The 25,479-nt window shown below is 43.5% G+C and overlaps 1 protein-coding gene across 7 annotated transcripts in view; it reads left to right on the top strand.

The window, feature by feature from the left end:
* Window positions 1–25,479, top strand: part of PTPRC (protein tyrosine phosphatase receptor type C) — an 846,024-nt gene that overhangs the window by 201,177 nt on the left and 619,368 nt on the right. For all 7 annotated transcript variants that reach the window (XM_069641238.1, XM_069641237.1, XM_069641234.1 and 4 more), the window contains exon 3: window positions 14,636–14,677. In XM_069641238.1, the coding sequence (XP_069497339.1) occupies window positions 14,636–14,677 (42 nt within the window). The remainder of the gene's footprint in view (window positions 1–14,635; window positions 14,678–25,479) is intronic.

Genomic DNA, 25,479 nt, shown 5'->3' with positions numbered 1-25,479 from the left:
GTATTCCTTGTAACACTCTTTGATACCAGCTCTTGGCTTCTCATATGCTTGTGGCTCTCTCACGTTTGCCGTTATAATGGGCAGCCTTGCTTATATTTGTAATTGTAATGTTAAAAATTCATACTGCGTTTAACTGTCAGTGTGCCATTTGATGTGTCTATTTGATTTAGAGTGTTCATTCACCGTTGAGCACATCATAGTTTACCCATTTAGCAGCTTTCTTTCAGTTTGATGTTCATTCAGTTAACAGCTTTCTTTCGGTTCGGTGTTCAACATGGGTAGCATTTCCTTGTGCTCACTCAAATAGTATTGTAGTTTATTAAATTATCAGCTTTCTTTCAGTTTGGTATTCAACATGAGTAGCTTTTACTGATGCTCGTGGACTGTTACTTTATTATGGTCCCTTCGGAGCGTGCCGGTCTCCCCAGTGTCTTTTGACAATTATTGGTACTTTGCAGCTCCTCCTGTTGGCTCTCGCCAAGCAGGAAACAAACTGCCACCTCGCCGGGTGTTCACCATAAACACACCACCTTCTCTCCTATGCTTCGCATGCAGTCCACTTCCCCAATTTCTTCCGCAGCTCCAGCTGCACCAGGGCTTGTGCGCTGATGGCTCATTTCACTCCTCTGTTGTACGGCAGCGCCTGCTGCCTGCCTTCTGATAAGAGGGTGTCCGGTCTTGCAATGTCCCTTGCAATGTCCCTCTAGCAGGTCCCCCAGGATCGTCGCCAGCATCTCTGCTTCCCGGGCATGTCCCAACATGGCAGATTCTCTCTCTCTCTGAGCCTGATTTTGTTAGTGGAAGCATGTATGTGAAAGAGATGGCTACTGCCAACCTTCTAATGGCACAACACGTTTTGTGGTTAGCATGATACAATAATGCAAAATGGTGGAGAACATTCACCACATAACTACCTACTTTCACCGAAAAGAGACCCAGATTGTGGGAGCAATTGAGGGCAGGTATATGCCAGACCATGTATAGAAGATGAAGTGAATCCATTAAAATCAGGAGGGTTGAACAATGGTCAAGCCTTTCCTGGAGATCAGCTCCTTTTTTCCAACCCATCTGACTCTTGAAACTGAAGGAATAGGAGTCATGGGACATACGGCAACAGTTCCAGTCCTTAATATAGAGGATGTAGGAGTTACAACTTGTCTAAGAAACCTAAAAGTGGTCCTCGCCTCTTTTTAGCAAAATATAATTTCATTTTGGAACCTGTCTATCAATGTAACCATCAAATAACTATACTGGTCACTTCAATGCTAAATGCACTACATTTAATATTGCAGTCCTTGATGTGACTTTGACGCTGTATCTTAAGAAGTGCAGGTGCATTCTATTGTCCTGAGAAAGATTAAAAACACATTTAAGAAAGGTCAATGGAAACCAAACCAAAACAACTTTAACGGTGAATACTCAAGAAGAAGCCGATGAAAATATTTTATTTCAATTCCTCCGTTTGCCACACTTTGGGCATTATAAGCCCTTTTGAGAAAGTAATTGATTAATACAATAAAGTATTGTGATGAATCTGAGGATATCTCCCCTTGTCCCCTAAGGGGAGACCTCACCCATGGTGCCAGGGCGGAGCTTCCACAGTACAATATCTCACATGGGGTGGTGCACCAAGGGAGAATCACATAGGGGAGGAACCTGCTCATGGGATTAGGGATGACCATGTTCAGAGAACACGATATTCCCCCACGTTAGTACATCTCAACCCTTCCCACTGTTAAATCCCCCTTTCCCTTTTGTTGATGGAGCCAGTGCCCGCTATTCTCAAGTTAGCCAGCCTAACATATTTGGCATGATTGAAACAGCAGAGAAGACCAAGTATACTTCATACGGCTCTGTTTCAAGTATTGGCAAACCTGCTATACCTGGTCCCATTAAAACATCAGAGAACACCAAGTATACTGCAGATTACTTTACTTCAAATGTTGGATAACCCAATGTGTGTGGCAAGATTCAAACATAAAATAGTGCAAAGTATACTGTATGTGGCTCTACTGCATATATTTGGAAACTTAATCTACTTTAGGAGTCTAAAACATTAAAGAAAAGATTCTTACATCTGGCCCTGTAATGTTCTGAGAAGATGAAGATGCCCAGGAGTTCAATGATCACTATGGTGAAGCAGAATGAGCACTCTAGCTTCTCACTACTGAGAAGTAGATGATCAGGAGTCCAAAAATCACGGCTGGGAAGCAGAATGAGTGTTCTAGCTTCTCAGAAAATGTAATTGGCCCAAAGCACTGTAATTTTCAAATGCGGGAGCTTAAACAATCCACAGCTGTGATGCAAAGGACGAACGATCCTCCACGGAGGAAACCAACAAGCCGTGCTGTTACACTCACCTGGTATCCACGGGGGTGCCACACGATACTGGATGGAGGTCCAAGCGCTATCCCGGACCCCTCTCTGCTTGGTTATGTGCCAGACATTGGGTAGCGCCTATAACAGGAGAATAAAGGGTTAAGATACTGGTTCTGTGATGATTGGACTCCGACCTCCCTCTGGTCCAAAACCCCTCCCTTGGGGTGATTGCTCACCTTAGGTTTTTGTGCCTTGAGCTCTCCATCCTGCGTCTCTGTGCAGGGGCGCGTGGTTGGTGCGGTCGTTCCGTGGACTTAGTTGCTTCACTGGTCTGTGTGGCCTTATGTCGGGTCCAGACCGGCTGTGACTCCGACTCTGCTTGCTGTCTTCCAGGTGAGTTATAATTTCCTTTCCGTCTTTATTCAGTCTCTTTCTTTCCCTCCGTTTTTTCCGTCTTCTCAGCGTCTTGCTCCACTACGCTGCTCCCTAACAATGTCTCTTTTTGTTTTCACAGGGAAGGTTGCGATCTTGGAGTTACCACGCCAATGGTGAAGACCACAGTGAGTTATTGATGCGCAGAGCGCTGCGCTGTTTATTGGTGTTAATTGCTAACCTGTGTTCTCTTCTCTTTGTACAGGTTGCGGTGATCTTCCGGAGTGATGAGCAATCAATGCGCTGCTTGCCCAGTTAAGTGATTTGTTAATGCAGACCTTGTTCCTTCTCCCTTGCAGGTTGTGGTGAAACCCGGAGATGGGCGAGGTAAGAGAAGCGCAGGGTGCTGCCAGGACTCACTGCTTGCCCAGGTAAGAATTGTTATTAATGCTGTCTTTGTTTCACTACCTTTGCAGGTTGCGGCGAACTCGGGAGATGGGCGAGGTAAGCGAAGCGCAGGATGGATTCAAGACCGGTTATTTCACAGGTAAGTGTTCTTGCTCCCTAAAGCTGTTCTTGTTCTTCCAGGTTATTAATCAGACTCTCCAGAAAATTGCGGCATGAAATGGAAAATATTGCGGCACAAAAAAGAAAAAAATTGCGGCACCCAACTGCGTTTTTTGCGGCATTTTCTAACGTTGAAAAATATATCATTTAACATCTTTTTTAGCCTAAAACCAAGTAATTGCAAGGCTTTTGTTAGTGAGGAACAAAATGTGTTCTGTCTGGCTGCGCTCTGTAGGACAGCCAGGTCGAGTCACCACAGCCTAACATTTTGGATTGTGGTGGGGGACGGGGGATACAGCCTGATGAGCTCTAAGGAAATGGTGCTGTGCCACTACTTCCAGCAGACAAGTGGAAAGCAAATAAACAGATAGGCTTGAATTCAAAAGTGTAACCCTGGTTGCAGCCCATAGGTTTGCTTTTCGCTTGTCCTATGACCCCGGGAGAGAGGGGGAACAACTCTACACTTCTCCATGGAAGGAATCCATGAGGCCAAGACACAGAGGCAATGCAGTGGCAGTAACTGCAAGCCCATAATACCTAGCCAAACAATGAACTCTCTTGGGTGGTCATAATTCCTTGGTTATGCCACCCACACATGGTGACTAAACACACCCACAAACAGAAATGAAACATCACAACACTACCAGGGGTCAAGTCCTACACATTAAAGTGGGGGAGGGAACTCATTAACAAATGCAATGGCATGTGATGTCATCAGAAATTAGCATATCAAGGTGAAATATGCATACATCATTTGGCTTTGCATAACCACCAAAATTGCACAGGACGAATGGCATTTGCCTTTCATAAATTTTAACACCCAATTTTGTGCGTAATTGGTGTCATACAGCCCAGCCTTGATTCAAGGCTGGGCTGCATGATACAAACGCTCGTAGCTGTATTCGTTTCAAATTTGAAACGAATACAGCTACGAGAGTCTTCAATTGGCATCATGCAGCCCAGCCTTGATTCAAGGCTGGGCTGCATGATACAAACGCTCGTAGCTGTATTCGTTTTCAAATTGCTTTACAATTGGTATCATGCAGCCCATGATACCAATTGCAAAGAAATTTGAAATTAATACAGCTACAAGAGTCTTCAATTGGTATCATGCAGCCCAGCCTCGAGGCTGGGCTGCATGATACCAATTGTAGACGAGCGTCAGGAAGCATTAAGTTTGATTTCTTTTCCGGCGCTCGACAGAAAAGTAATTTACTTTCCTGTCGAGCGCCGGGAATGAAAACAGTCCAGTGGCCTCTTTGGGTGCTCTGAGTTGGGGGCAGATGAGTGGACAGGCCAGTGCTTACCTGACTAGCTTCACCAACTGTCAGCTCGGGCACTCAATGAGCCTTGGAGGTGCCTGGGGTCACAGCCAAATGCTGTGCATCTCCCAGGCCTGCGTGACCCTCCCCCAATCCTGGGCCTGCAACGCAGAGCCGAGGTGTTAACCCTCAAGCTGCTGCAATCAGCAGCCAGCTGTGTTCGCTCTAAATCATTAAATGAGCGCAAAAAAAGACACACTAAGCTAACGTGTCTTTTTTGCGCTCATTTAATGATTTATAGCGGCAATTGTGGGAAATGGCAAATTTTGCAATTTATTTTATTTTTTTTTTTTGTTTTTTTTTGCAAATCGCAAAATCGCCATAAGGTGGATGGTCTGATTAATGGAATCCGGATCTAGGGCTTCAGGATCAGGCCGCCGGAGAAGCAGATGAGCAGGAGCTGGACACGGTGAGCGTTATGCTGCAGGAGTGCAGAATAACGTGAAGCGTATTCTGCTGTTTGGGTGTGGTTTAAATAGCCCAGGTAAAGTAGTTCCAGGCCAAGTAGTTCCAGGCCCAGCCACACCCAAAACACTAGACTGCATGGCTTGGTTCTAAAGAACGGAGCTGTGTAATAGGCCTCCATGTTGGATTAAGGTCCAAAACTGGCACCAGGACTGACTCCATGTATGTTTCTGATGGAGTTTTAAGGCCCTTGGGGCCAGTGTGAAGAGCTTTAGCCCCACTGCTGCCAGGGGGCTGTTATACCTGAGGGGGTGAGGGGCATGGATTGTGACAGTGCAAGGGCAAAAAGGGTGAGAGTCAGCTGGAGGGAAGCTGAGACCTAGGCCATCATGTCGCCGCCTCGCCCCACCTGACTCGCTAGATGCTGTCCATCCTTCTCCTCTCCTCCCCATCACCCGGCACAGCTGTACCCCTCCTCTGTGTCCCTATGTATCCTATCTCCCACTGTATATCTGTTCTGTTGTTACCACAGAAAAGCGATCCATTGCTTCTCAAAGCTAGGTCTGCACTCAGTAAATACAATAATAATAATAGAGTAGAACGGGAACATGGTCCCAGAAGCAAGAACTGTTCACGGATGTGGAATCCCTGAAATCCATAGCACGGGCAAAGCACCCAGAAGAGAGGCCGCACCCCCGGGAAGAAGATGTTAGGAAAGCCACTGCCGACTGCGATAAAGCGACGACAGCCTCCTAAGAAGGTGCAGCTGCTCAGGAAATGCAAGTAACTTCCAGAGGGAAGCAAACGGGTACTTGAGTTACACAAGTGGTGCAGGAGGTCCAAGGGTGCAAGGGGGTGAAGGTAGAATCCGGTGCAAGAAAGGGTCTGTGACCCTGCGAACAAAGTGGGATATGCACCCATATGAAAAACTGAATCAAAGCCAATCTGAATAAAGCGAGTCTGGGACCTGCACCCAAAGAGAGGAAGTCCAGATTGGGAGTATTGCTTGCCAGGAGAGTGGACCAAGCAACTGTGAATATTACGAACCTTGGGACTCACACCCAAAGAGGGACAGTCCATGAAAGGATGAAAGGTTTGCAGGAGAGAACACAAAGTTGATTTGAAAATTGCGAGTCTGCCGCCTGCACCCAAAATAAGTGAAGAATATTAACTGAACCAAATCTTACGCTTGGTAAAAGGAGTGTACCAAGTTGGTGGGGTAAATAGGATAAACATAAATAGTACATTCTTGTGAACTGCCTATTGACATTTGTACGGGTAAGTACAGGCCTCGGAGTCCCCAAAAAGAAACACTATGAAAGGAAATGTAGGGGGAAAGGATTACAAACCTAACTCAGGAGTGCTACAGTTTTGAACATTATTTTTGCCAATTGTGAATACCGGAGAGACTGAGAACGATTTTGTTGGTTGGATCTACAAAGAATACTTTACTTTAGGAAGAGATCATAATTGCACAGTTGGTTTAAATTGTTAGTGTTAAGGACAGAAGGAGGCTTTTGGAGATACGACCGGGACATGCATTATAATTTGGACATCCTGACAATTTCCTTAGTTTTCTTAGAGGCATGGAAACCCCTCTTAGTTTTAGAGACAGAGAGGCATTTTCTTGACTCCCTTTCAAATAATAAAGGTTTCTGCCCAAATATATGCCATCATTGTCTCAGAGCCTTACTTCTGCACCCTCACTCTCATCTATATGTAATGTGACTAACGGCTCTCTTCCTGAAAGCATACATGAAAATGAGCAGCAACTAACTGGTTTATGCTCCTTTACCTGTCAACAAGCAGAGGTAGTACAAAAAAGGACAAGAAAATGAAGGGAACAAAACGAAAATTCCTCAAAGACTAAGAAAAGAACCCAAAGGCAAAAAAGGGGGCAAGAAATGAGAAATTATAATGAACATGTAAAATGTTATGTAGACAATCCTGAAGGTATCGGTGAATTACATTCTTGTACAAACTTTCCAGCTCGAAGGAATAAAAGCAATTCTCATGAAACAAACAAAATAATTATGATATTAGAAGGTTCCTGTGAAGGCAGCTTCCCATATAGAAAAACCTAGCACAAGAATATAAATCAACCTAAGGGAGAAGGAATAATCTAGAAACTTCAAAACTCATATCAAAAAGTAATGATCAGAAGACTGTTTCAAAGTTCTAGAATGAATGCTCACCTATAAAACTAAAAATGAGAACATTGACAAAAATAAGCTGGTGGAGAAATGCTGCAATACAACATCAATGCAATCTAAAGTATTAAAACACATTGTGACTAATAAAACATGGGCATTGGGGCATCTCTGTGTTTTATATGGTGTAGTTTTTCTACACCCCTGAGCTGAATGTGTGGTGCACCAGAACATAATTTACTTTATCAAACCCTAAAAACAAGAAATATGGACCTATGAAATGCAGACCAACACTATCTATAGACATCATATTACACCATTGCCTACAAAAGGTATGGAGTGTGGGGGGAAATGCAAGAAAGCCATAAAACCATTTCCTGTTCCTCCATCACCTGTACAAGGCTGTCAAGTATATAAAAAGAGCCAGACTTATTTCATATTGAACAAAAAGAAAGGGGATCTACACTCTGAACAGCATAATTGACTGTCAATATTCAATTAAATTCATCTAGAACTATGGTGTGCTCAAAACAAGTCACAAGTAAGAAAACATAAAAAAGTGTCTGGAGTTTGTCAACATTTAATAATGCAATAAATAGTGACAAGTACATACAACAATGACACAATCTAAAGGTTGAAACAAAAATTAGTGATTTACAATAAATAAATATATATATACACCAATACCAAAAGAGCAAATAAATACAAAGGTTTTTGAGGGTTTGGGAGCATAGGAGACACATAAACCTGAATCATAAAAATCGATTAGTGTTCCTTTGTAATACACTTTCTTACTCCTTCAAACATTATCAGAATCCCCAGTAATGTACTCCTGATTGATTGTCCTTTACAATCCATGATCATGTTTATGATCTGCCAACAAGCATATTCATGAATCTAAACATTCTTGTTCAATGTATTTATTTTGGGGGATGGGCACTAAAGACAAATGTTAGCGGTATCTATGTTGAGCCTTCCGGAGGGCAAATGGACCTCCTAGTCCTTGGCTTGCCTGCAGTTACGGTCATCTCAATACAAGCTGCTCCTGCTTGCTGTGGGTGTGCTCTGGCCACCCTGCTCCCAGTCCTGTGTCACAGAATGCAGAAGCCAAAAACTTCCTTCATTCAATAACCAACATTAATAGGACGGGTTATACCACCGGGCAATTACTGCCATTAGATTTGCTTCGGCATATTCATGTTTCTAGATGTAATAAGAGTATGACTGCGGTGTTCCATCAACCACATACTCAACAAGAATGATGTACATGGCCACAACCCCCTTGTTAAACTTTGCTGATGCTATGAATCACACCAATCTACTTAGTGTTTGCAAAAAATATTATCTTAGCAGATGTGGATCATTGCGGAGTGTGGATCAAGTGATGCGTGCAACCTGGTTCCAGTGGGTACCTTATCTTCGAGAGACCATTGCTACACAGTATAGTTGGTCAATGGCGTCAGTGCCAAACTAACATTTCTTGTTTAAAAAACACACCAGCCAATGTATTCAGCTGTCACTATATAAACCAAAATGCCAGGTGTTAGCCAATGATGCACAGCTTTGGTTTTGAAAGAAGATAATGACTCCTCCAAATCTTATTTTTACTAAAAAGATGAATCTATTTCAGAATTGACAAGGTGTGTTTTTATTTTGCCATGTATTTCATTTGAAGCATGTGCAATACTGTTGAATGCTAAAATAGCTTTTGCAACAGTAATACAATTGACGTAAAGTACTACCATTTCAAGAATATATGCCAAATAATTCATTATGATTGAGCTATCAAATGAGAGAAGCTTACATTAAATGTAACACATGCCCATAATTACATGAGTTGCTCTTAGAAATTATACAGGGAATACATTCCGGTTTAGACTTAATCACCATATGGCAGTTCCAATTATGGCTTAGCCAACACTTGTCTTTGTTAGTTTTTCAGTGAATCTAATGCAATGTAAATCTCAATTCAATGTGCATGGGATGCACAGAAAGAAGAGAGGTTTGGGATCCCAGGGATTTTGCTCAGCCATCTGGTGAAAAACAGACCAACTTATCTTTCCTCAAAAAATATATTGGGCCCAGCACTTCAAAGGAATCCCATGCTCAATATATCTGATGAATGGCCTGCCCCACCCACATGAGTTTGTTTGAAGATAAATACTTCTAAAAATGCATTGAAACATTTTCCATTAGACCCAAAATGTGATAATCCAAGTTGATACAAAGCTGAGTTAGTCACATGGTGGGCAGGTCTAGGTTTTAGAACTGGAGCTTCAAAGGCTAGATGATGCATATAAAATGTCAGCTCTGAATTCTGTCTGCCCTTACAATTCACTCTAGACTTAATGGAAAATCAAGCAAAAGGACCTGTCAGCCTCTCATATTAATCATTGGCTTGACTAAGGGCCTCTGAGAGCTCCAATGATTCATTATGCTGACAAAGGTTTCCCATGCAGAGTTCAAAAGGAATACAGCTGACCATTTAAATCACATTATTTAGTGGTTACAAATAGTTTTCTCTCAAATGTTCCACTGTTGTGGGTTAGAGAAAAAACAAGTTGTACGACACTGTGAGAGTTGCCCCTACAGAACGAGAACAAACATGATATATTAATATTCATAAATAATTAACAAATTATATGAATTTAATATGTCAATCAAATTTTATCTCACAAACTTATGTCGCATATGCCTGAATTTGGTGTGATCCTGCAAATCTGGAAACCCTTATCTTATTAATAAATTCATGTCTGAATGTATCGAAGAAACTATGATTGATTCCCAATTGTTCAGAATATACCTCTGTCACATGTTAAGATTGTGTAATGTAATGTAATATGACATTTGTATAGTGCCTAGTTCCATTGGTACTGCCACAAAGTGCTGTAGGTGAGCGCCCTTGGAGAACAGAAGTCTGAGGTATGAGAGTTTGGTCAGAGGAGCCTAGAATGTATGTGTGCATTTTAGCCAGTGCAAAGGTAGGTAGGGGTGGCTACGTCCCTGCTAGCAGCCAATGTAGAGCTGGTTTGTGGATTAGTGCTGTGGAGGCTGTTCGGAGAGTATGCAAATCTGGGAGACTGATCAGATGTCCAGCTAGACCACATTTTGATCCTGAGACTTAGCTGCATCTAATGGTAGAGGTGTTGTAATATATGTATTCAGGTGGCAGATGATTGCACATGTGTGTGGGTGGGTGGACATTTCTTCAGAGGGATACATCTATCTTCCATGATGATAAAGTGTGAAACAGCCATGGCTAATTACTTGTTTCATTGACAATTGCCGGTCCTGTCATGCCAGTCTCCAGGAGTACTTTCTGTTCATGGTCGTTGCTTTCTTGAGTATCCTCATGTGACTCATTGATGCCCCGTCTACCTGTCTTGGGGTCTAATACACCCGTGAGCCAGGTTAGGTTAGTAAAGACTTCCGGAAGGCAAGGCAATCTTCTGTGTGGCGGATGTTAAGAGGGATGGAGTTCCACCTAGTGGTTGCTTGGACATAAAAAGAGGATCCCCCTACTCTGGTCGATTTTGTGACAGGTATGACCAGGAGGAGAGCGGAGCCTGAACTCAGTTTTATGTTGGGTCTGAAATGGGTGAGCTTCTTGGCGTGTGTTGTGCAGAGCACAGTGGGTGATGCACATAGCCTTGAAGGTTGACTGTCACCCACAGGATGTGTATGATGTGCTCTCTAGGGCCTAGGGTTAGGAGGAGACTGGCGTCAGTGCTTTGGACTCCTTGTAGTTTTCTGAGTCGGGATTCAGGGGTGCCCAGGTGTAAGGAGTTGGTATAATCTCTGTGAGAAGATCATGGGCATGATTGCAACCCCTCTGTGAGGGTAGGAGAGGAAGGGGATTATGCATCGGAGAATGCATAGGTGTAGATAACATGATTTTGATACAGAGTTGATGTGATGCGATGGGGTCAGGTCTGCATCTATGGTGCATCCAAGGTTCTTAATTGTGTTGGAGGCAGCGGGTGGGGGGCCTAAGGAGGGTGGCTAAGGGGGGCTTTGAGGGAATAAGGTGGTCTTCCTGCAGATTATGATTTCAGTTTTTCCCGGGTTGAGAAGGAGGTAGTTGGTCGTCATCCAGTGCTCAATTTCTGGGAGGCATGAGGTGAGGTTGGGGGCTGTTAGACGGTGCCTTTTGTGATCTTGAAGATGATGTGGGCATTATCTGCATAGTTGTAGTAAGAGAGGCGGTGTGATTAGTTAAGAGCAGGGAGGCTGCTCAGGTAGAGGTTAAAGAGTAGGGCTGATAGAGAGGCACTGCAGTGGTTACGGGGTGTGGAGTCGAGAAGAAGGTAGTTATCTGTGTAATTTGGGATCTGTTCGCGAGAAAGGAGGATATCCACTTAGCACAGCATCCCCAATGGTGAGTGAGTGGAGACTGTCCGTAAGGGTGTGGTGGTTGATGGTGTCAAAGGCAGCTGAGAGGCTAAGGAGAATAGATGAGGCATAACTTTTTGAGTATGCAGTTCTTTTGAGGTCGTCCCAGATGTAGACTAAGGAAAATTCAGTTCCTCTTACAGGTCTGAATCTGGACTGTGCGAGGTCAACATGGAGGTTACATTTGGTGAAAAGGCATAGCTGGGAGTAGGCTGTTCGGTCATTTAGTTTGACTATGACACAGTTGTTAGAGATAGGTCTGTAGATGGCTGGTATAAGTGGGTCAAGGGAGGGTTTTTTGAGTAGGGGTTTCATGTGGGAAGTCTTAAACTGCTGGGAATGTGCATGAAGTGAGGGATTTGTTCATGGTGGATCCAGTGATGCTGCTGGCACAGGTTGAGGAAAGGATGTCTTTTAGGAGGGAAGGTGGGCAAGGCTCTCCCAGAGATCCTGAGGGTTGACTTTTAGCTAGTAGCTTCAGGATTTCAGGATGAGAGAGGAGGAAAACAGTGATTGGTGGGTGTGCTCACCAGACTTGGGTTCAAGGGAGCAGGGTGGGAACACTGCCAATTTAGTGCTTATTGTAGGTTTTCTTTCCATGACTATGTTGTGGAAGTGGTCAGTGAGAATGTCACAGAGTGCATGGGAGTGCAGTGTGATGGAGGAAGTGCAAAGAAGTGCATTGTATTCTAAAATAATCTTTTGGAGTTCCCTGCTGGTGTTCAGAGTGTTGGAGATTCTCTTTCAGAAGGAGTTTTTGGCCTTCTGAATTTATGCCATGTAGGCTTTGATCTGTTGAGTGCAAGCCATTCGATTTTGATGTGAGGGTCATCCCACCATCTCCATTCCAGGGTGTGGTTAGAGGGAGGGGGTGAACAATCTGGGGTTGGGGCCTTGTCTTGTAGAGGAGGATCGGAAAGGAGTGAGTGGTCTGAAAGAAGTAGAGAGCCATTGGTCAAAAAGACTGATCATGGGCTGACTCGCCTGAAGTGGGAAGGACGGTAGGGATTCAAGCAGGGAGCCAGTCAAGACTTGTGTTACTTTGACCTTATTCTATAGTTGTAAGCGGGTAGAAGTTGCAGGGATAGTCCAGGGATGGCTGTTGAGAGAGTGAAGAAGATGGTTGCATGGACTGTCCAGATTAGAGGTCGGTGGGACCATGGAGATCAGTTTGGAGCAGCAGAAGATCGCATCTAGCGTAGGGCCGGCAGTGTGTATGGTGCCCAATACCAGTTGAGTCATGTGGAGGGCTTCCAGGTTGGTCAGGATTGGTCATGTCATGGGGTTATGCAGGAAATCGAACCATATGTTGTAATCCCCAATCATGGTGAGGGACTGAGGGTATCAGCAACATTTCTGTTATAACTAGGATGTCTGTATATAAGTAAGAAGATGTGAGTAAGAGTGGGAGTGATGAGAAAATTCACTAGGAGAGATTTGCAGTCTGCATGTTTCCTCGGAGTGTGAGATGGTGAGTCTGGATTTGTAGAGCATGGCAATTCCACCTGTCCTGATCTTTCTGTTGTGCATGATAAGGGTATAGCCCAGGGGAAAGGCGATGTGTGCAATGAGCCGGAAGTCCTATGAGAACCAGGTTTCTTTGATGAACAAGAAGTCGGGGCCTTCAGAAGATATTAAGTTGTATATGTTGCAGTGATTATTAGCAACAGATCTGGCGTTAATAAGGATGCATTATTATCCTTTGCTAAGATGGGTGATTGCTGTGAGGAGAGGGGGATGGAGGGGGGACTAGGAGGGGACAGGTGGCTGCTACCAGTGGGCATTGCAGAGGTGGGATAGGTGTGGGGGTGGTTGAGGGATGAGGTTGATGTCCACTCGGTGGGTTCCCAAGGTTGGTGGTGGTATGAGGCAGAGGAGCTTAAGGGGATGCAGGGTGTGGTGGTTGTTGGGAGGTGACGGGTACTACAGGTGGGCCCAAAGTCTCTGCTCCTGGTGGTGTTAAGAGGTTCTGGCTGTATATTAGGGGTTTCTGGGAAGAGGGATTGAGAGGTGTGGGTCTTTAGGAAGTTGGTGTTGGAAGATGGAGGGTGCGAGAGTGAAGGAAGCAGTGTGGATTCCTTGTTATGAGGTGTCAGAAGGGGTGTGGAATCTGTGATGGGTGGAGTGGAGGGGTGTGAGGTGGTGACTGGGGCCTTCCTGTGGGAGTAAAGTTTAATGGGAGAGGTCAGAGGGGTGTCTTCTATGGTTAGATATAGGGATAGCATGCTGGCTTCTAGGGGAGCGGGGTAAGGCATCCCTGGTGTCAGTCCCTGGAGTATCGAGGGGTAGGCGCAAACGCATTATCACTGGGTTGGGTGAAGTGGAGGAGGCTGTATGATCAATTTATGACATGACGTGGACTATTCTCTGGCAGTGTAAACCAGTTAAGCAAACCAGCATGAAGATATCACCAATCAGTCATTGCTTTGTCACATGGCATACTGTGGGATATTTCCTGGAGGTTGTGAGGGTCCATACTGGGTCTTTGCTTTAAAAGAATGATCCAAACGTGAGTATTCAACATCCCAAAGCAATCAGATATGTCCCTGCCATAGTCATTTCTTTGCTAAATTCCTGGAATGGTTAAAGGTGGGGTGGGGGGGGGGGCAACTAAAGGGACCTGAAGGGAAGACAAATATTTGAACTGCAGCACTTGGAACTATAGCATATGCCACAACGACCTGGCTGACTCCATACCCTACAACAGATCAGTCCTGCACAGAATGTGAAAAACCACGTGCACCACCGCTAGGTGGTTAAACACCTCATGTTCTGTACAAACATGTTTGAGTTATCCATTGCCATGATGCAAAATAGGGTCGGGATTTCACTGCTCCTCGATTTGGCAAGAGAAGGGGAATACAGTTCAGGACCTGAGCTCAAGAGTTGTTATTGGGAAAATATTGTATTGTGCATATCATCTTTAGCAAAAGTCATGTGCTTGAAAAGTCTGCAAATAAAACTGATCAGAAGCACAAGGTGGCAATGACATTCTAATGACATCATACACAGTTTCTAATGCAACACATACTTTAAATGTCAATAAATAATGTCAATAAACAAACATACGTTTGAGTTTACTAATAAGTGTTTGCATGTTATTTTTAGGGCAGACTTCAATGATAGTACCTCCACCTGCAACCACTGCTCGTAAGTTACCACTATTTCTTTAGATTATAAACTGACTTTAATGTATTTATGATGGTTGATTCGTGTGTATTTGTCAAGGCTCCCAGTTATCGTTTTCATGAACGAAATGTTGTTTCAGTGCATTTGCTTTTTTCAAAATATGACTTAATCTGTAAATCACTTGCATCACATGTCTACTTCTTTCCATCTCGAGACACACATTACATTGCCTCATCTTAAAGCTCACTGTAATTTTGAATAATTAACAATTCCTCACAAAATATCTAGCTTGTCACAATTCCCTTCTGTGTTGAACATCATACATCTATAAATGGTTCCTGCTCGACTGACTGGCATAAAGGAATCATAACTGTATGTAAGTGTTGGAAAGACTTGCAGCCACGTTCTGACTTTCTAATCAGATTCGATCTTTTACCAGTTGGTGATCTGTTAGAATATTATTTTTAAATGACTTATATTATGTTGTATCACTTGCTTTTCTTCAAAAGGCGTGATTACTTCTGTTCTTCCTCAAGACATCCTTCAGGAAATGATGTTTAAATAGTTTTGAATTTTAGAGCAATTGAAACATAGCAACATGACGTGCAAATGGCATTTCCTCGATTGTGAGTCTTCAAGCAGAATATTCAAGATTGATATGGTAGTGTTAACCAAATAACATGTATCGCATGGTAACTGCTTGCTTGCTGTATACTGAAACATTGCATAACACAGATACTCAGTTGTTGCTATGTGTATTGACGACTTGAGCTCTACTTGAATCCTAGAGTTTTTTAAAATGTCAAGTCAAGTCAAAAGAGCTTTATTTCGGATACTTGTATGCATAGTCCTACAAGTCAATCCAATTCAGAAAACGATTAAGAAAAGAGAACACACGAGCACAAAATGACATTAATTGTAGTCAATATCCATAAATACAAGTTAAACCCTATATGGTACATATTACTCGGTTAACACCATAAAAGTGCAACGACTTAATAAACCTCTTTTTAGCTAAAAAGATTCTAAAAAACGATTAAAACTGCAGTGTGCCCGGAAGCTAACCAATATGTTTTTTGTAATTCCCTGCCTCTTAAGATTAGTGCTTTCATGAGAAGGGTAGATCCTGCCAGGTCAACATCTTCTGGGGTCCACAGTAAACATAAAAGTGCAGGGTAACATTTTCTGTATATTTTGCAAACAAAACAGGCCCCGGGAAGGGCTTTCGGGTGTGCCCACACAATATGTAAAAATGATGCTCTCATCTATGTATACTTGTCTCAGACTTGTCACCCTGTCAACTATTTTAGGAGGTGTGGCCCGAGTAGAGTTGTTTTACTCACCATTCTGGTCCCTCTCTGGTAGAGTGTAAACCTTTATTTTAATTTGTGTAAAGTAATCTGTTTGAGTCTATACAATGGTTTAAGGAAAAGAGGTATCGTCGTAGATCTATCAATTGAGTTGTTGCCGTAGTCTTACAATGATGTATTCTCAACACGTTGAGACCCTTCACAGCCTTCTTTTTCTTAGCCAAGATAATTAAAAAAGTAATTGACTGTGTTGCCGAGAACAACCTTTTAGGAAACCAAGAATATGTTATCGGCAGGATGTAGCAATGGGAAATCACAAAAAGTTAAGACCTTGTGAAAAATGTCTGATCTACAAGTATATGCATTTGATGGCCGAAACAGACCTTCCTCAAGGACCACCCATAGAGACCCATATTAAAAACCCAGGCCAAGTGCATTTAGTTTGTTGGAGACCATGAACAGTATAGCCACTGGCAGGAGGAACTACTAATGCAAGACCCGAGTACATTGGACTTCAAGGAGGTGCTCCTGTAACATTGGCCCTGATACCGTGAACATTCGAGGAAGCCAGCTGTGAATGCATGAACGATTTGAGGTGTGGCAGGCTTCATACATGTTAATAGCCAGTCCAATGCAATGCTTCAGAGGTGCAGAGCAACAATGGAAAATGTTCCACTTGAGAAAAATCTATAAACAATTATTTATAGAATTCAGTAAGAAATAACTTTTTCATAAAGGGGTTAAAAATGATTACTAAATATTCATAATAAAATACATTTAAATGTGGATAACATACATAGTAGTTCAGAAAAAAATCATACATACAATGATAAATCGTAAGCAACAGTTTCACCTTAAGGACGCAAGAAAAATAATTGACAAATGAAATAAAATAATTGACAAACATGCCTTTTAATCAAATGTCTAAATAAAGTAGACCCTCTGATTTAGGTAATAATGATCAAATAGAACTGCTTTACCTCTCCCTACATTTGTGAATCCATTGAACGTTTGGCAAACAAAGTGTATTGTACCTGTTTCTATTCAGTCCATGGAGTGTGGACACATTTGAATGTGTAATCCACTGTAAGTGTTTCCGCATGTAACTGGGCATTCGAAAGTAGGTGGCATTGACGTGCCACAATATTGAAGCAGCTGTGGCATTCACCGCTGACGTCTGCTAATACTTGTGAAGACGTATTTATTAAAAACAGCTTCCACCAGTTCATTTATCTAAATTAGTGTACTGCTAGGTTACAGTTCCGTTTTCTTTTCAGTTGTTCTCTGAATATTCAATCCCATCCACCCATCAATGGTTAACACAAAGGTTAGGTTAATCATTGGTTCTACGATTAATACTTCAATAAAGATCCGCCTGCATCTATGCTTCATCTATAAATGTGCAACCATGATGAGTTATGTATAATGGCTTGATAACCATAGGTTTCTAAGGGTGGACCAGGGATCGAACCTTGGTTGTCTTGCTTCCAAGGCACACGTGTTGTCCCTGAGCGATCCCCCGAGACAATGAAATACAATTGACAAGACCAACGATGGATGGGGACAAGTGTAGATTGTGAACGGAGGATAGCACAGGGGCAACATGCTGGAAGAAGGACCACACCCAGCAACAGAGGTTCGAATCCCAACTCGGGCATTAAGCGCGTTATAAAAAATAAATGTTCACAAAAAGCTTAAGGGCACAACATCTAACCTGCACTCCTGATTGACAGTTTTTAGATATTCTCTTGGGCCCATAATCTCACTTCCACCATTTGAGTTTGAATGCTGGCCATTCTTTCTGGGTGTCTATTGTCCGTATTTTTATATATATATATATATATTTTTTTAAACATAGTTGAGGACAATATCTATAGGTAGATTATAGAGAAAAGGTCTCGTAACAGGATGTCAAGGTCTCATAACAGGATAGCAGCATCATGTTGTTTTCACCTAAGTTTGTTAATCACACTGATGGCCTGTAAATTAAATATGTACAACCTTTAAAACACGTATGGAGTAACATCTTTGCTGCTAGGCCACTTCAATCTGGGACTTTCTGTTCCCTAGAATTGTTTTGATGTTAAGAATTGGGTGTACATAGCACCATCTAGTGACTGCAGGCTATCTAGAACAATGGTGGCAAATGTGCCCTATTTCTGCCCACATCTGTTCATCATGTCTGCCAGTATTTGTGGGAAGAAATCGGATGCCTGTTGCCTTTCTGTTTTTTTTTTATTTGCCAATGCAAAGAAGATTTTTATTCCTGTGACCTTCCTGCTTTTTGTTTTTGCCAGTGCCAATTGACTACTCAGAAACAACTGTGCATCCAATCCTTGTAAAAGGTTGCTCTGTAATTATCATTGGTGAAGTAAATTGGTTTCAGAGCAAGGTCAAAGGGCTTTCATTTCAGACCTTCATAAGAGAAAGAAGCCCTTCCAGTATGGTGCTATGCAGATTATGCATGAGCAAATGCAGGCATTAGCGTTATAGGGCCTGGTTCACAGAAGCATTTTATTATGGTGCAATCCCTTTGAAAAAGGCTCTGTGAATCAGGTCCATAATCTCTTCACTCTTGGTCATTTCATGCTCCAATAACCCTAACTAGGTCACCAAAATACAAATGCAAGACTGACCTTCTAAAGCATCTCCCCGGCCCTAAAATCTGGCTCCCGGAGACCGCAAGGATCAAATTCAAGACCTTTTGCATCCTCCACAGGGCTGTCGGGGCCTCTCTACATCCAGCTTTCCATAAATACCTCCCTGCCAGAGTCTATCGGTCCTCTGGCTCCAACTCTCTACACGTCAAACGTTTCTCTAAGCTGAGAGTGGGAGGTAAATCTCTTTCCTTGGCTGGTTCCTACCTCTGGAACGGCCTCCCTGCCCCCCCCTCCCAACGACTTAAATTCTGGAAACTCCTCAGGACTTTCCTTTTCTCCCCCCCACCACCTCCTGTGCTAATGTTCCCTCTGCCACTTCGACTGGGGGCTGGCCCCTTCAGAGTCGCACAGGGGCCAGACCAGCCCCTTACTAGTCCCCCAGCATACTTTGCCAGCATTATCCGTGGGTAGCCTTCACAGACTAGCCCTACCCTGGTCCTCCTCTCCACTGCACTCATTCTCCCCTCTACCTCTCTTCCCCCTGGCACTTGCCTCCTTGCCCCCCACCCAGCACTTGCCCACACCCCGCCCTTGAGCCCCCCACTCCTGCACTTCTCCCTCCTCCTGTACTTACCACCTTGTCTTGCACTTGTATGGTAGGATTGTCACAAGACCAATATAATAATGTTTTCCATTTCTCTCCCATGCAACCCGCACCCCCCAACTTTTCTTGTGGCGTCTGGAAACACTTGTGTATCGGCACCATACAAATGTCCAATGAATAAAAAAATGTGTTTTTTGATTGTATAATGTAATTAGTTAAACCATCACGAATTGTAGCCACCTGATGAGCTGCAAAACTTTGACTAAATAAATGGGACCAGCAGGCCTGGGCTGGGGAGTCAGAGGGATCTTAGGTAAGAGATGGCCTGTGGGTGTTACGGGAGCAAACTGAGGCTACTGCAGTGTTATTAGGGTCATGCAGACATATGGAGATACTTTCTTTTATATGTTTTGTCATCTCTTGAGAACTAACATGGGAACAACTTTTGAGACAAAAGTAGTTGAAACATTTTTTGGGGCCAACTCACAAACAAGTTACTCACAATAAGGCTAAGGTTTGTATAGCAACTTGTTTGCGAATCGGCACACTGGAGGAAAAATAAAAGCCTACAAATACTGACACTGTTATTAGGGCGACAAATAGGGAATTTAGTATGCAAGAAAGAGAAGACATTTTAATTACACTGGCATTGTAGAATGTTGCGAGAGGATACCATGCTTTAGGAAGTCTGATTGCATTTGCGATCGCAATAAAGACTTTTTCAGCCAATCGGGTCAGGGTTATGTGGGTAAACTTGCATGTATGGGATTTATAAAGCAGAATCCTATCAGGCAAGAAAGAGAGTGCTGTACAAAAGGGACACATCCAGGGGGTTAAGTGTGCGGTGTGGCAGAGGAGCTGTGATGGCTCGAGAGAGCCCATTGTGCTCCAATCCACAACCACCACACCCATGGCCACGTGTAAATCGAAAATAAAACCTACTGCATGAAATATCCTGGAATAGTGTAAGCAAACATAGCAAAAGAGTGCCCTAATATTGAGTGCGGCGGAAATCCAGCGACCAATATATCTACCCACCCTCTGCTGGTCCAGGGGATTTCACACTGTGAATGGAACTGTGACTGACAAGTGGCTCATCCGGAAACCGCTGCCACAGAGCTTTGATGGAGGTCTCTGCCAGTGCCCTCCCTTCTGTATGTGTACACGAGAAGTTTTACGTGTTAACTACTACCAACAAGCCAAGATTCTCTGAACATGGGCACGCTGTCAGAAGTAGAGGTAACGCAGAAATGTACCAGCCGTGTCCGGCAGAGTCTATTGAGAATGGTCAGAAACAGCCAAAGTGACAGCATAGAGAGACTCTGCCCTCTGACCAGGAGAGTTGCTAGGTCTGGAAAAGACCCGGGGCTAAGCTGATGTCGGAACTGTTGGGACTGGGGGATAGCTAGTCGTTTGGCTGTAGCTCCTGAGATTCTATCCGGGGCTACAACAAAAAGATCAGGGGCTATAGCCCCCTAAGCCACCCCCTAGCAACGCCCCTGCCTCTGACTAAGTGGCAAGAAAGAAGGCAGTGGACGTCTTGTCATATGTTTGAGCATGAAAGATTGTAGAAATCAGACTGTAGATCCACTCTCTCCTATGAATCAAGCACTGGCAAAGCCAACAGTTTGGGCCTTTGTGTAGGCATGGGAAAGGCTGAGTAGTGGAATTAACTGGCTATTGATAGTAGCGAGTGCAACATAGTGTACCTGGGCATCTACTAGCAGTGCCTAGCAAATGCCTAATACTTGTGCACAAGTCATAACTGTTGGCTTTGGCAATGCTGTTTTTTCAACAGGACTTCAGTGAAGAACATGCATGGAGCCAATACATCAAGTGGCTGAAGGCAGACCTAGTTAAGAAATGTTTAATACACCAGTAGCTTATTTACAGCTCCAATTAAATCATTAACTGTCAGACAACGGCTTTGAAAAACAAACGCTGGCAGGCACTTCAAGCCCAGCGTTTGATGGTAAGGCTTGATTAAAGTGAGCTGAAAGAGTTCCAATGAGGAGCTGTTTTGGACAGAGAGGGGCAGAAACTGGGTGGGAATGGACGCAGAGATTAGCATGGCCATGGGCAATCAATGGGTGGGCAAATAACCAGCAACACCTACAAGCCATTTCTCCCCATCTGTACGCTAATTCAACAGTTTCGACTTCTAGTTGGCACTAAAGTTCCACTTAATAACCCGAACTAAAAAAAAAACAAGAACGGAAATATCCCATTTGTACGAGCATGTTTTGCTTTACGAAGGGACCTACGGCCCCAAATGTATTTGCTCTCAAAGGGCAGCATTTACAAATGAAATGAAATGGGGAGGAACATCCGAACTTCAGGGGAATACATCAGTGCCCAGGTGTTTTGCAAAAAAAAAACATGCCAATGAGAAGTACAACCTGTCCTGCTAAGAAATGATGTTTTTCGCAAAAACATAGTGTATTTCAATACGTGTGCAGCCATTAACATTCGTCAAAACCCATTCGGTTTTAAAGACCCCTTCACAGGGCGGGTCTTGCCAGAAAATATTCAGGAAAATGTAGCACAAACGTTGATTTTTCTTTGCAAAACAAAAGGGCAGCGATTCTGATGCAAACCTGGTAGGATTTAAACGCCAGTTTATAGGCGACTTGGTCTTCTTATCAAAGAAAATATTGGACACTTTAGTGACAAATTGCATTTAAATGTACTGGGGACCAGCAGCATTGGCGACAAGGTGGTCCAATTTAAAGACACTCTTTCCGGGGAATTCAGTTATCGTTCACCAAGGAACATTTGGTAAGTTGAGTGGCAAATGGTGCATTTCTAAGCAGAAAGTCCAAAGGTGGAAAGATTGCCAGACCGCATTGCAGCAGGTTTGAAGGGTCACCTCCACATATGTTCAGAAAGGCCAATTTACAGGGGTACATTTTGAGAGTACATGAGAGTTTCACTTTGGATTTAAGCAGGTGAACCCGGTTTCCAGTAAACACATTACGGTTTGATTCCAGTAGGAAGAATAATGCATCATTGAGGTATACCCAGGGAACACAACGCATCATTCGTGAATGCCTACTAAGCAAAGTAGTGCATCATAGCAGTATGCCTTGTAGGGATATTAAGGCCTGCTTCCTGTGTGCCAAGTAAGGATATTATAGTGTAATTCCAGTAAGCACAAGAATGCATCATTGCAGTACACCCAGGAAACACAACGCATCATTATAGTATGCCTACTAAGCACAGTAGTGCATCATAGGAGTATGCCTGGTAGGGCTATCAAGGCCTGCTTCCCGTGTGCCAAGTAAGGATATTATAGTGTAATTCCAGTAAGCACAAGAATGCATCATTGCAGTACACCCAGGGAACACAACGCATCATTCGTGAATGCCTACAAAGCACAGTAGTGCATCATAGGAGTATGCCTGGTAGGGCTATCAAGGCCTGCTTCCCGTGTGCCAAGTAAGGATATTATAGTGTAATTCCAGTAAGCACAAGAATGCATCATTGCAGTACACCCAGGAAACACAACGCATCATTCGTGAATGCCTACTAAGCACAGTAGTGCATCATAGCAGTATGCCTGGTAGGGCTATCAAGGCCTGCTTCCCGTGTGCCAAGTAAGGATATTATAGTGTAATTCCAGTAAGCACAAGAATGCATCATTGCAGTACACCCAGGAAACACAACGCATCATTATAGTATGCCTACTAAGCACAGTAGTGCATCATAGCAGTATGCCTTGTAGGGCTATCAAGGCCTGCTTCCCGTGTGCCAAGTAAGGATATTATAGTGTAATTCCAGTAAGCACAAGAATGCATCATTGCAGTACACCCAGGAAACACAACGCATCATTCGTGAATGCCTACTAAGCACAGTAGTGCATCATAGCAGTATGCCTGGTAGGGCTATCAAGGCCTGCTTCCCGTGTGCCAAGTAAGGATATTATAGTGTAATTCCAGTAAGCACATGAATGCATCATTGCAGTACACCCAGGAAACACAACGCATCATTATAGTATGCCTACTAAGCACAGTAGTGCATCATAGGAGTATGCCTGGTAGGGCTATCAAGGCCTGCTTCCCGTGTGCCAAGTAAGGATATTATAGTGTAATTCCAGTAAGCACAAGAATGCATCATTGCAGTGCACCCAGGAAACACAACGCATCATTCGTGAATGCCTACTAAGCAAAGTAGTGCATCATAGCAGTATGCCTTGTAGGGCTATCGAGGCCTGCTTCCCGTGTGCCAAGTAAGGATATTATAGTGTAATTCCAGTAAGCACAAGAATGCATCATTGCAGTACACCCAGGAAACACAACGCATCATTATAGTATGCCTACTAAGCACAGTAGTGCATCATAGCAGTATGCCTTGTAGGGCTATCGAGGCCTGCTTCACGTGTGCCAAGTAAGGATATTATAGTGTAATTCCAGTAAGCACAAGAATGCATCATTGCAGTACACCCAGGAAACACAACGCATCATTATAGTATGCCTACTAAGCACAGTAGTGCATCATAGCAGTATGCCTTGTAGGGCTATCGAGGCCTGCTTCCCGTGTGCCAAGTAAGGATATTATAGGGTGATTCCAGTAAGCACAAGAATGCATCATTGCAGTACACCCAGGAAACACAACGCATCATTATAGTATGCCTACTAAGCACAGTAGTGCATCATAGGAGTATGCCTGGTAGTGCTATCAAGGCCTGCTTCCCGTGTGCCAAGTAAGGATATTATAGTGTAATTCCAGTAAGCACAAGAATGCATCATTGCAGTGCACCCAGGAAACACAACGCATCATTCGTGAATGCCTACTAAGCAAAGTAGTGCATCATAGCAGTATGCCTTGTAGGGCTATCGAGGCCTGCTTCCCGTGTGCCAAGTAAGGATATTATAGTGTAATTCCAGTAAGCACAAGAATGCATCATTGCAGTACACCCAGGAAACACAACGCATCATTATAGTATGCCTACTAAGCACAGTAGTGCATCATAGCAGTATGCCTTGTAGGGCTATCGAGGCCTGCTTCCCGTGTGCCAAGTAAGGATATTATAGGGTGATTCCAGTAAGCACAAGAATGCATCATTGCAGTACACCCAGGAAACACAACGCATCATTATAGTATGCCTACTAAGCACAGTAGTGCATCATAGCAGTATGCCTGGTAGGGCTATCGAGGCCTGCTTCCCGTGTGCCAAGTAAGGATATTATAGTGTAATTCCAGTAAGCACAAGAATGCATCATTGCAGTACACCCAGGAAACACAACGCATCATTATAGTATGCCTACTAAGCACAGTAGTGCATCATAGCAGTATGCCTTGTAGGGCTATCGAGGCCTGCTTCCCGTGTGCCAAGTAAGGATATTATAGGGTGATTCCAGTAAGCACAAGAATGCATCATTGCAGTACACCCAGGAAACACAACGCATCATTATAGTATGCCTACTAAGCACAGTAGTGCATCATAGCAGTATGCCTGGTAGGGCTATCGAGGCCTGCTTCCCGTGTGCCAAGTAAGGATATTATAGTGTAATTCCAGTAAGCACAAGAATGCATCATTGCAGTACACCCAGGAAACACAACGCATCATTATAGTATGCCTACTAAGCACAGTAGTGCATCATAGCAGTATGCCTTGTAGGGCTATCAAGGCCTGCTTCCCGTGTGCCAAGTAAGGATATTATAGGGTGATGCACAAACCCAGTGAAACTGTATGCTATTAAGCTGATGGAGGGCAGCATTGCCCGCTTTCTCCCTCCCCCGGCCGCTCTTCCCGGCTTCAGCCGGATGATGTAAGGCTTGATTTCCCAGGGGTGATGAGGTAGTTATGTTGCTGCTTTCTCCTTAGCCAGAGCAATGTTGCTGCTTGAGTCCAGAAGGGCTAAACACTGGTGGAGACCAAAAACCACTCCACCAAATTACCACTCGTGGCAAAACAGTGAGGCCATCAATCGTATCCCTGGGAAGTAGGACTCCTAAAATAGTGGTAATTACCAGAGAAAATATGATCATATCTGTGCTGATCTTAAACCATATCGAACTAGTAAGCAGTGTTTGCAATGTAGACTGTATCTTGTCACATATCATGAGTGTCATCCCTGCAAGGACTCTACCCCTTCCCCAAAAATGGGCATTTGTTTTTGCAGGTTGTTGATACTATTAGAACTTTAACACTGACAACATTCGTGGTGTTCCTTAGAAATCTGATCATTATGTGTTCCAATTATATATATTTTATCACAAGTGGTAATAACTATTGGCAGTGCTTACCACCGGTGGTGTACCAGAATATCAAAGGTAAAACATCAAACTGAGCCAAAGCTCCCCTTT

This window comes from Ambystoma mexicanum, chromosome 1q (genome assembly GCF_040938575.1).
Source record: "Ambystoma mexicanum isolate Mex_15411 chromosome 1q, UKY_AmexF1_1, whole genome shotgun sequence".
Classification (NCBI taxonomy): Eukaryota; Metazoa; Chordata; class Amphibia; order Caudata; family Ambystomatidae; genus Ambystoma; species Ambystoma mexicanum.
Note: the sequence above shows the minus strand (reverse complement) of the source record. Positions and strands in the feature narration are given on the sequence as shown.